The sequence below is a fragment of the Capricornis sumatraensis genome, chromosome 1 (assembly GCF_032405125.1).
Source record: "Capricornis sumatraensis isolate serow.1 chromosome 1, serow.2, whole genome shotgun sequence".
Taxonomy (NCBI): domain Eukaryota; kingdom Metazoa; phylum Chordata; class Mammalia; order Artiodactyla; family Bovidae; genus Capricornis; species Capricornis sumatraensis.
This window is the reverse complement of record NC_091069.1, coordinates 199,781,555-199,794,248: the sequence shown is the minus strand read 5'-3', so window position 1 is coordinate 199,794,248 and position 12,694 is coordinate 199,781,555. Positions and strand designations below refer to the sequence as shown.

At 32.4% G+C, this 12,694-nt stretch overlaps 1 protein-coding gene across 6 annotated transcripts in view; it reads left to right on the top strand.

Moving 5' to 3' along the window:
• The window catches only part of NLGN1 (neuroligin 1), a 752,559-nt gene that overhangs the window by 224,229 nt on the left and 515,636 nt on the right, over positions 1 to 12,694 (top strand). For 3 of the 6 annotated variants that reach the window (XM_068964288.1, XM_068964280.1, XM_068964324.1), the window contains 2 exons: positions 5,410 to 5,469; positions 11,657 to 11,809. In XM_068964288.1, coding sequence (XP_068820389.1) covers positions 5,410 to 5,469; positions 11,657 to 11,809 — 213 coding nt within the window. The remainder of the gene's footprint in view (positions 1 to 5,409; positions 5,470 to 11,656; positions 11,810 to 12,694) is intronic. The other 3 variants (XM_068964314.1, XM_068964304.1, XM_068964296.1) reach the window with 1 other exon arrangement.

Genomic DNA, 12,694 nt, shown 5'->3' with positions numbered 1-12,694 from the left:
ACAATAGATAGATTCTTTGAAAACTATCAGTTGTTCCAAAGTTTGCTTCTAGTGTTTTATTACAGCTGTTTGCATTGCATTTTAATTTTATCATAATGTGGATTTATGACATTATTAAAAAATATTTTTTAATTGAAAAATTTTCAGGAAAAGTATTTTCGGTATAATATTTTGATAAATGTTCATATAATCGATTGTTTAAGAAGTGTGATAACTTTAAGTAGTATAATATTAGTAACTTAATGAGTATTATTCCAAGTCAATTACTTCCATGCATTTCTACATTCTTAAGAGATATATATTATAGTTATATTAAATAGAATAAATTTCAGTGGGTAAAATTTAATACCTTTTCAATGACACCAATTGTTGTGATATTTGATTTCTTAAAGTCATTGTATTTAAATGTTTATCAATTTGGAAAAAATCAGATATAGTAATATACTTTATTTTTATTTAAACTGTATTGAAGTCTAGTGTTGTCCTCCATATATTCTTCAGACATAGATTTTTACATCCTTGATCTTAGTATTGTAAATAAATTTGTCCTAACAACATCCCTGAAAAGATTTAGCCTGCTTCCAGTGGCTCCAAAACAACAATGACAACATTCTTAGATTTTCCCATTGTGTGGAAACTGCCTTAGGAACCTTTTACAGTCAGTTTACCTCAAACGCTGTTGGGTAAAGAGGGCAGGGAAAGAGTGCAGCACTGTCTTTAGCCAGGGTTCTCCATCTCCATGATGGTGGCACTCACTGGAGCCTGGAGCTCTCAATAATTCCAGAAATTCCACATGGATTCTCTTAAGACAGACACATTTCTCATGGACAGCTTTCTGAATCAGAAGCTAGTGACACCCTCAACCTACTTGCCTTTTTTTGTGTGACACAAAGTATGAATAAGTTCTGCTGAATTGAACCTGTAATGAAGGAATTTATAATCAGTTCTAATGTATTTGAGACCTAAAGTATATTAGACCTTCATCAAAGGGAATGATAAAAAGCAGCTTTAATGTGGGTGGATAGTAATTATTTCAGTGCTCATAATTATCTACAGTTAACTATAGAGAAATGCTGATATTTTTATTCCTTTTTCAAAATATAAAAGGCACTGTGGTCAGATTCTGAAATGTAAGAATGCATCATGCATCTTTTGTAAAGGATGATACTTTGAATTATGTTAATGGAAAAGGAACTATTTTGGATTTAAATGAATCAAAGTTCATGGTTAGGAGTTTCTGTACCTTTCTTAGTCCTGTTGTTTCACCACTGAATCTATTTATTGGCTGTGGGAGATATAAAATATAGTAATTACTCTCACTTCATTTCAAAAAGACATGCGATCTACTTTCTTATTAACTCTCATAAGAGTTATGAGTGAGTTCCTCAAGGAAGGCAGACCCTATGGAGTTTCAATATAGAATAAATCACTTCCACACTCAGGTTGTAGAGAACTCATTTCCTTTATACTTTGGTGATTTAAGATGCCCATTTAAACTGCTGGTTTTGAAGATGCACTATTTGTAGTTTAAAAGAAGCATAAGCTGTGGTTGGAATGTTGATAATGATTGTTATTTATGATGAACGGTAAATGTTCTGCCCTTTGAGGAAATCATGGTGATCAACTTGCTGGAATGCACAGTCTCTAAATAGTGGTTGCCTATTTTTGTTAGAAAATTAATGACAATTACCCCTTAAAATATTTCTACTTAAAATTTTGAAGCATCAGTAATTACATCAATAGTAACAGATTGAAATAAAGTGAGACAGAGTTGCTAATATTCTAGAAAGAAGAGAGATCAAGGAAATGGTTTTCTTTCCAGCCTGGGAATGATGAATCTTGAGATCATGTAGAGATATTTCTATAATCCATAAACATATTTACTCTAGTTTCTCAGTTTGCAACCCAAAACCTCTCAGATATTTGTTCTTAGTGCCTTTAGGCACATAAGATAAAGGAAATCTGTTTTCTTTCTTTTTATAATCCTTTTTTTTTTCTTGCTAGAAAATTATCAGCCCTTCTTCCCAGGTACCCTTCAAAAACTCAGATGTGTAAAAAATTCTTGATGTTAAGAAAACCCAACTGTACTTGACCCACTAAAATCTAAAATGCTACTGAAACCCATAATGTGGAAACAATTTAATATCACCCAACAAGATTTTAAACAAAACCTACTAAATAGTATTCACTAGGGTTTCCCTGGTGGCTCTGATGGTAAAGCATCTGCTTGCAATGCAGGAGACCCGGGTTTGATCCCTGGGTCAGAAAGTTACCCTGGAGAAGGAAATGGCAACCCACTCCAGTACTCTTGCCTGGAAAATTCCATGGACAGAGAAACCTGGTAGGCTACAGTCCATGGGATCGCAAAGAGTCGGACACATCTGAGTTCACTTTCTTTTTCCTCAAATAGTATTCAAAAAATGGAATTCTTTAGTTGAGAAAGTGGCTTAACCCTTCCTTTGAATAATGATGCCCTCATCTGTTCATGATGCTGAAGCAGTACCTGTATGTTTCTAACCCTTCAGATGTTCCATGTAGTGTATGTTATGTAATCATTATCTCACATCAGTTAAGATCATTGCAACTTTCTGAATATGAAAAGTGATTATAAATAATGTAGCAAAAAGCTGGTTCAGCCATTCTCTGTGTGGAAAAGTTCTCCCACAGACATAGTATCGTTTTCCTGGTTTATCTACTAATACAGACCCAGAGGCAAGATAGCAACTGAGAACTATGTTCGCCATGCAGACAACTGGGAGATACTGTGTTAATAAATTTTAGTTTTTTTGCTATCTTATCTCATGTAGACCAGGAGCTAACAATTTTGTATGTGTGTAAAGTATGGAAAGGAGAAGGCGATGGCACCCCACTCCAGTACTCTTGTCTGGAAAATCCCATGGACGGAGGAGCCTGGAAGGCTGCAGTCCGTGGGGTCGCTGAGGGTCGGACACGACTGAGCGACTTCACTTTCACTTTTCACTTTCATACATTGGAGAAGGAAATGGCAACCCTCTCCAGTGTTCTTGCCTGGAGGATCCCAGGGACGGGGGAGCCTGGTGGGCTGCCATTATGGGGTCGCACAGAGTCGAACATGACTGAAGTGACTTAGCAAAGTATGTAAAACCACTGACTCTTGGCTGTAGAACCTGAATGATTTCCCAAAGGAATCGTGTAAATTGCCTTGGGCACCCTAAGAGGAGAAAGAAAGATATCTTCCAAAAGAGATATATAGCCACATACTTAATGTAATTGTGATAGGGTTTACGTTTGTCTCCGAAAATTATTGAAATAACACTTTAGCAAAGAAAAACTTGAGCTCACATTAAGGGTTTCCTAATATAGCCAAGACTTAAGCAAATTAAGTAATTTAGCTAAAATTGGAAAACAGATGTGTTTTGGCATCAGTAAGAAACTATCCTGTGCTTTAATCTGTGTTGTTAACTAGTAAATAAAACCATAATTTTATACGATGTCCTTGAAAATAGAAATGCAAGAAAATATATTTGTTGAGGTTTATTGATTTATTCCTGTAGGTAATTACAGAAAAGTTAAACATTTTTCTAAGTCTAATATTTTACATGATGTAAGATATTCAATATTTCAAATACAGTTCTGATACAGTAATTTTAAAATCAAAATTAATGTTTTTCTATTTTTCAGAAATGCAGCAACATTGTTGCATGAACATCATATAATACTGAGGACAATTTCTTCATTTAAACAGGGTTATTTCAAGAAATTTTGATTTCTGTGAACTTGCAAAGGAGTGCTACTTGTAAACTGTTGCTTTCATCTAGTTTTTCTTCTCAATGGAATGATTACTTGCAGGACTATGAAATTTACCATTTAATTTACTGTGTAGAGCTCCTCTGTATTGGGAATGGCCTTGAAACCATCACCTTACAACTGAGTAATCAATGGGTCCCTTCTGTTACATCATCAATTTCTCTATGTCCAGTCTTTGATCTTTGCCAGTTATTACTATTTTTCAAGGCTGTCCCTCTGAGCTGATGATACTCATATATGTCTCATTTTTTCCCTTCTGTTTTCTGGGATGGTATTTTTTATTCTCTGAAGGCTGTGATATTAAATGTAGTTTTGAATTATAAACAATACATGGTAATTGCTGAAAAGACTTAGAAATTTCAAAATATTTAACAGTCCCTTCCTATCAAGTGTGCTTAGAATTAATGCCTGCTTCTTTACTATTTATATTATTAAAATCGACATATGGCGTTCAGTCCTCTTTTTTCCTTCCTTTTTCTATAACTGTTATTTTATGCATGACAAAATTCTCTTGCTTATGGTTATGTGGTTGGCTGTCTTTTAACTTGAGTGTTATGTGTTTGTAATGATTGCTTCTTGCATGAGGATTATGAAATGCCATACAAATTAAATGTTTGTGGAAACAAAAAGAAATGCAGGGCTTCACATGCATTTTTGTGTGCTGAATATGTCAATTATGTGATGCTTAAAATTACTTTCATATGGCCTTTGACTTCCCCTACTTTATTCTTAGCAAATTGATATTGTTAAGAATAATAAAACATTTATTAAACATTAACAGTATTTTAATACAATTATTATCCTAAAACATGACCCATTATAAATAACTACACTGGGCATGAAATTGCACTAGGGCATAATTCGTTATATTTCTAAATTGATTATGAAATATAAGCCCTGACTCTGTAACTACCTTAATTATCAACACTGACGTCTACAGTGGTACCTTTGCTCTAACAAGTGATGAGATGATTTATTCATACATTTGTGCAAGTTGCAAAGGTTTTAAATCCATGGCTACTTTTTAATCAAAACACATGGGGAAATATTTGTGTAATGACAAGTAATTAAAAAAAATCAGTTTTGGAAAATGTGTGACATAAAAATGCGTAAAACCTAAGTGTTAATGCTTTTACAATAAAACAGAAGAAAAAAAAAGAAAAGAAAAAACCCTAAAAATTTTTATATCTCTGTTTTCCCTAATGTTATTGTCCCAAATTAATGAATGAGTTTGGCCTACTTTCTTTATTGTTGTCACCAATTCAAATTAGAAAAGACACTGAATAAATTAAGTTCTTTCAGCTAATAAAACTGTTTACTTTTTTTGTATGCAGTTGGTATTAAAAAAATCATTTCCTTTGCTTATGATGTGACTTTCAAACCATATGTATTTTTTATGCTGAATATATTCACAAGCCAAATCTGTGAGATATTTTGGGGAAAGGGAATTTTTTTTTTTTCTCAAACAAAATAGATAACCAACTTTGATGTAATCACTCCCCCACACTTTTTGGAAATAATCCTTGAGAATTTTAGTATTTGCACTTATTTTTTCCCCTCAGTCTTGTTTATTCTTGAAATGTCTTTTTTTTTTCCCCTCCATTTCTCCGTTCTCAATCCTAGGTCCCCTTACAAAGAAACAGACAGATGATTTAGGTGATAATGACGGTGCTGAAGATGAAGGTATTTTTCTCCACCCAACCTATTTGCATGACAAGGGCCTCAATCATTTTTTCCACCCTTTTCTATTTTTTTGCTTCTTGTCTTTTTTTGAAGAGTTGTTTTTAATTCCCGTTTTTGATGTGTTTTGTCTTCTTGCTTGTTGTTACATATGAATATACATTTTTAATTTTTAAAAAAAATGAATGTTAAATTTTGATTTTGATGCCAACCATTACAACGTTTTGAAAAGAGGGGCATCTTTTGTTGTTGTTTTCTTGAACTGACTTTTGATATGTTTCATTCCACATTTTGACTGAAACTTGTCCACATTCTTTGAACTAACAATCTCTTCCCTGTAGTCTCTTTGTATGCATTTTGCATGTTTTCTAATCTATGTAAATATTTTACCCAATACAAAATGTTTCATTTTGACATTTTATATTTGTTTGAAAAAAAACCACACCTAATAAAGTGAAAGACAAGCTAAAAGCTGATATAAAGTGTTTCTTGAGCAATATCATTTAGGTTAAAAAAATACTGTTTTCTGTTTGTGTGCTGAAATATTACATCAATAATACAATCATATGGATGTGAAAGGCATACACCTATTTAGATAATTGTAGTAAACCTTATTTAACCACTTAAGAACCATGAGAAGACTAAATGAATATCTTTTAATATCAAAGGCACATAATTTGAAGATGGGCAAGTAAAATATTCTGCATTTCAGATCGTTGCTAACTATAAGTAATAATGTCTTGATACTGTACTAACATAAAAATTATTTTCTCTTTCCAACTTTCTTATGACTTACAATTCTGATATACTCTGTACATGTAAGTACTCACTAGATTGATTTGAGATTTCTCATTCCATTATGTACCTTTACCTGGTATTAAATGGAGTGTCTAGAGAGGCCTATTGAGACTTTCAGTTCATTTGCCTCCAATTAGTTTTTTTTTTAATGCCACCCTAGTTATGATTCTTATAGAGATGACTAATATAACCTTAGGTTTAAAAATAATTCCCAGAACCTTGGAAATGAAATCTCATAAAAACAATAATGTGGTAAGAAAGATTTTCCAAAACAAGATAATCCACACACAGGCCAGCAGAAGTGCTAGTTCCATGAGGAACAACTATGAATGTGTTCTTACTAAACAATTGAAATTGTTTCATAAAGTGTATATATTTAATAAACTACTTCAGAATAGAAAATTATAGAACCAAATTATTAAATATTTAAAAACTTTATTAGATGTTAATATTTTTATAACATTTAAGAATTATTTTGATTAAATGAAATTTATGACATTTGATTAAATATTCATTTGCCATGAATACTACCAGTGGGTTGAGGTTAAATACAACAGTCATTAATACTTGAAATAAGTCTTTATAGCTGCCCAGGATTGAATGCTAAATTTAGCATTGTGAATGCTAAATAGCTAAAAATAAATTTATAATATCAAAAAAATTTTTTGATTTTTTTTAACCCTGGTGGAAATCTGAAGAATTAAAACATCAAAGACATTTATTCACCGTGAGGACATGGGTTGTTGTTCCTAGTGCTCTATGAAAACAGCTTACACTTGGGGACCTGGAGACTTGTTAAATCCTCTGAAAATGCTTAAATCTTGGACATTTGTTATCACATTGCTTGGTGTGTAACTTTGTAAACTCCAAATTTTCCCAGAATACTCACAATGTTTGTTTACATCATATCCCATTTAAAAAAATATTTTGATGGCTGATTTTATGTGCTGATTTTTTTTGCTTTTGGTAAAAGAGCATCAAGTAAGATATTTACGTGTTTACAAGTGATGCCTCTGAGCAACCACAGTGAACTAAGCTTTGTAAATGTAAATATATCTCATAGACATAATTTGAAGCATACTTAACATTTCAAATAACCATTAATAATATCCTAAACCCCAACTTAAATTGGCAGGTAGTATTTAGGTTGGGTATTAAGCCAGTCATCCTAAGAGTTACCAAATCAGTAAATTTTTAAATACTCAAAAGTATAGAGTCCAAGAAATCAATCCAGGTTCTTATTCCTCTGTGTTGTTTGGGTAATTGTTTAGAAGATAAGGATAAATTCAAATACCCTCCAGGATAAAAACCTTTGAATAATAACTGAAGTTCATCAAATGAGTAGAGGGCAAAAAATTTCTTGAAATGTCTTTAAATGTATCAGGGAAAGATTTGATTCAGGCAATACCCTACAATTTTAAATTTGTTAGATGCCCCCAAATTCTAAATTATGGGAAATTAAAAACTTCATAAGTCCTTCAAGAAAAAAGAAACCAGTAAACATGTTCAAGGAGTTATGTGACTAATAATTATTAACCAGGACTGTTAAAGGGAATTATGACTTCAAATATTGGTTGTCAGGCAAAAATAAATCCCAGTTGACTGCTCTAGAGCTATTGGCTGGAGAAGGCGATGGCACCCCACTCCAGTCCTCTTGCCTGGAAAATCCCACGGACGGAGGAGCCTGGTGGGCTGCAGTCCATGGGGTCGCGAAGAGTCGGACACGACTGAGCGACTTCACTTTCCCTTTTCACTTTCATGCATTGGAGAAGGAAATGGCCACCCACTCCAGTGTTCTTGGCTGGAGAATCCCAGGGGAGCCTGGTGGGCTGCCGTCTATGGGGTCGCGCAGAGTTGGACACGACTGAAGCGACTTAGCAGCAGAAGCAGCAGCAGAGCTATTGGCACTTGCTAAATTTTTTATTTATCAGAAAGATAAAATAGTTACTAAAATTTAAAATCAAAATACCTATTCAGTTTCCAGTTTGTTAGTTTATAACTTGAAAAAAATTTTTTTACTGTAAAAATTTTAGAATAAAAATAATCAGCAGTGTATAGTATTTCTCCCCACTTAGTTCAAAGACCTAGATGATTAGCAAAACTTTAAGACATTATAAATAACAGAAAATATAAGCATACTTTAGGAATATTTGTAGTTTTACTAAACCTGAGCTAGTGTTTTAGTCTCTGAGAGTATTCTTTTGATTTTAGTGAGGTCAGTAGCAGCTATTCAGGCAAAGTCAGATATCTTAGGTGAAATGCACTCAATTTCAAAGGGAACATATGAAACAAAGTAGAGGGACAGTATGGCTCTAATAAATTCATTATAAATTATTACACCTAATATATTTGCGCTAAAGACCACGTGGCTATTCCAAATTTTATTATTAAAATGATGGCGTTAGTTGATAGTATTCAATAGTAGGTTATCTGGTATATCAATTTCATTTATAGAGTCTAGTTCTTTATAAAATCAAAATTTATATATATTAAGCTATCTACCTTTATTGTTATGTTGTTATTTTTATCATAGTTGAACAATTTACTATTTATATTTACATCAGAAAAGACCTGTAGACTATGAAGAAAAGTAAAATCTAAGATGAACCCTATGATAAAATACTATCAAAAGTAAAGTTTTTAATGAACCACTAAAGGTGAGCCACTATGATAAAGCACTATCAAAAGCTCGCAATTGTTCTATAGTATAAATATGGCATTTCCCAAATTTTATTAGCAGTACTGAGTTTTTATGTACAAGAATGTTGCCTATGTTGGTGATTAATATACTATCTAGCATTAACTTCAGGGTTACTTCAAGCAAAAATAAATATTGTTTAGAACACAGCATTAGAATTTTATAGAACTTTCTGGAAAAGAACTGCTGGACACATTCAAGTACTTAAGCAAAGTTGAAATCTTTGAGAAGTTTGGAAAGACAAATTGGAAATTAGAATCAGCCCAATCAATCAGTAATCCTTTCAAGTCTAATTTTCAAAGAAAACTAGAGAGATGCCACTTAGAATCCCTCCTAGAATCTACTGTCATATTTTCAGTGTATTCTGGCACTGTCTACTCCATTCTGCTATATTAGGTGTATAAGATGTGGCAGGTCTTCTCAATGTGTGCCTGTATTGTTCTCCAGGTGAACAGAATGGTTCTACCAAGATTTCATTACTGTTCACAGTTGGTGCTTTGTAATTCTATGTAATTTTAATTAAAGAAGAATTCTGAAACAGCCTCCCTCTGTGCTACCTCCAAGCATACAATTAGCAAAGTACAGTGTCTGCTGTGAATAGTCAGTTAATGATTTCGATTTAATAATTTATTATTGCTTCTTCAGTGCCAGCCATACTAGAAAAATAAGCTAAAACTGTGTGCAGTGAACAGGCATTTAAGGAGCAGAGTTTGACAATTTCAGAATTGTTTCTTTCTATAAGCCTAACATCTCTATGAGTTCCCCAAGTCTTACAAATGAATGAATATAATTTTCCCTCTCACGGATTTAAGGACAAAATACATTTAGGTTTTTTCATTAAATGTAGGGTGTGTCTAGTAGATGGTCTTTATGTCAGAGTATCCTCTCACCACTTAAAAATAAGACACTTCTCAAGTACACATTTGTGGGGAGAAGAAGAGAGTATGGTAAACTCATAGTGATATTAGATATTAAGTCAAATTTAAACTAGACATTTAAAAATGTCTCTAAATTCTGCAATTAGCTATTTCTCCAACTTGAAAATCTGGACAAACAAGCTGAGCTACAATTCCTGATTTTAAAATGATTTACATTGAAAAAAATTATTATTGCAGTCAAAAAATCAACACATTTCTACTTGTCACCTTTTTAAAAAACAATGTAAAGCAGCCTCTAAATTATCACTAGTTTTTTCAATGAGTTCGTATCATATTAGTCTATTCTGAAAGCTGAAACCTCAATTGTTGTGATGTAGGGGATTTGTTTGATAAAATATGTCAAAAGCAAAGAAACAAAGCCATATTAAATGACACTTTATTACTATTAACATTAAAAAAGAAAGATTACACACGGTGTAATTTGATTTCAATTGTGGATAGAAGAGATCATAGGCTATTATATAATAGTGTTTCAAGTATGTACATATTCATAATCATACAGATATATGTACACATATAATATTTCAATTTATATAACAGTTAAAACCTTGTTAACCAATATGGGGTCCCGGGTTGCTCAGATGGTAAAGAGTCTGCCTACAATGCAGGAGACCTGAGTTTAATCCCTGGGTCAAGAAGAGCCCCTGGAGAAGAAACTGGCAACCCACTCTAGTATTCTTGCCCGAAAAATCGCATGGACAAAGGAGTTTGGGAGGCTACAGTCCATTGATCAGACACGGTTGAGTGACTTCACTTCCAGTGTTAACCAATATACAATTTAGCATTTTTTGTCTCCAGAAATTAGTACTTTTTTTATCATTTAAAATTATCCAGTGTTTCCCTTATATATTATTTCTAGACCCTGTTGAAAGCTACATAATCATGGAAAATATCTTAGAAAAGCAAATACATTTGATTAAAATTTAGAACTGTAGAAATCACTTCAACTTCACTCTAAACTTTAGAATTGTTCACTTGAACTTAGCTGTATTTTCTCTAATGTCTACATGACAAAATCATAGAGCCAAAGTGTCAGTCGGTTTTCTTCTTTCAAAGGATAAGGATAATTTGAATGAACAGATGACCTGAATGGAACTGAAAAATATCATTTGAATGAAAGTCCCCTAAACGCAACAAAGATAAAAATATAGATTTTTGCACCCTATTGCCTACAATTCATCTGATAGTACTTGAATAGTTAAATGATATTTCTTTCAAATTCAGTAAAATAATGTTATAATTATGTTCTCAAATTGGAGGATAAGTTATTCAATGTAATTATGATGCATTCGATATGAATCTTTACAATAATTAAGATGGGGAAAAGAGTGTTTTATTCATAATAGCAGCGATAGCATTGTCCTTAGTTTTTGGCTCATAAATTCCATAGGAAGTCTAAACAATTGTTAAAAGAAGTTTTAAGAATCATTATCATTCTATTATTTCTTTAATTCTACTGTCACATCAAAAATCAATTAAAAATAGCACTGAAATTCACACCTACTCTCAATTATTCCAAATTTTGTAATTCAGTTTTATAATATTTAGCAAAATTTTAGAAAGAAAACAACAAATATTTATTGCTTTTTTCAGCAATAGATCTTAATACAAGTTGCTTAAGAAACACTTTAGCGAAGACAACAATTTAAAGAATTATTTTAAAATCATGCCCTCTTGTTTCTAAATTGGAAAATCTGTTCTCTGCTTCATTATGCATGTAGAGGATAAGAACAGTTGCCAATCATTTGTTTTTCAGATATTCGGGACAGTGGTGGTCCCAAACCAGTGATGGTATACATCCATGGTGGCTCATATATGGAAGGGACTGGAAATTTATATGATGGGAGTGTCTTGGCAAGTTATGGCAATGTGATCGTCATCACAGTCAACTATCGACTTGGGGTACTCGGTAAGAAGTTTCTTGGTTTTTTTTTCAGCATCATTCCATGAAGATATGATAATTTTGCTTTGACTTGTTTTGTTTTGCTTTGCTTCCTTTCAGTCATTGTTCTATGTCTGCTGATTCTGAAGCAAATTTTTTTGTATTTTCAATTAATTCTATAAATGTTCATATATTACTTGACAAAAGACAGCTAGGGTTAGTTTTGATATTTAATGATAAAAGGTAATGAAATTATTCACATTGTTGAGGAATGCTCTTCTTAGCTTGGCTGTATAGAAATGTGAAAAGTAGCAATGGCAGGGCCTTTCTTAAGAAGAATTAGTCTCTGGGCAGATTTTTCTCTCTTCTGCATTTCTTTTTTACAATGCTATAAAATTGGCTGAGGTTTGCCAGGAATGTAGAAACTAGTTTATATTCTCTTCAAGAATATGTGTATGGACTAGCTTTGGAAAATGATTGCCTTTGCTGTGTAGGTTTGTTTGTTTTTAGCTTATCACATGCAATTAGAAATATTTTGTTTAGATGTCATTTGTTGAACTATTTGATTTGCAAAACATTCATTGATTTCACAAAGTGTCAATGTGTTCGATAATGTATATGCATGTGAAACAAAATCAAACTGTAGATCTTTTGTTTCTTGAAGAAAATTATAGAGCAGTGTTATTATTTAAAATAAATTATCATGTACCCTGAAATCAGTATAAACTTCCTGTTCTGCTTGTATAAGTTTATTTTTTTATAGTATTATCACAATTAAGGAGTAAAAAAATCTGTATCACTTAATAAAACTCCTCTATTTGTGGTGTTTTAAAGATACTTGCTAAGAGTACAATTATTACAATAAGTTGTTTTTTAAATCTTAATTGATCAAAGTCCTATCTCTTACTATGC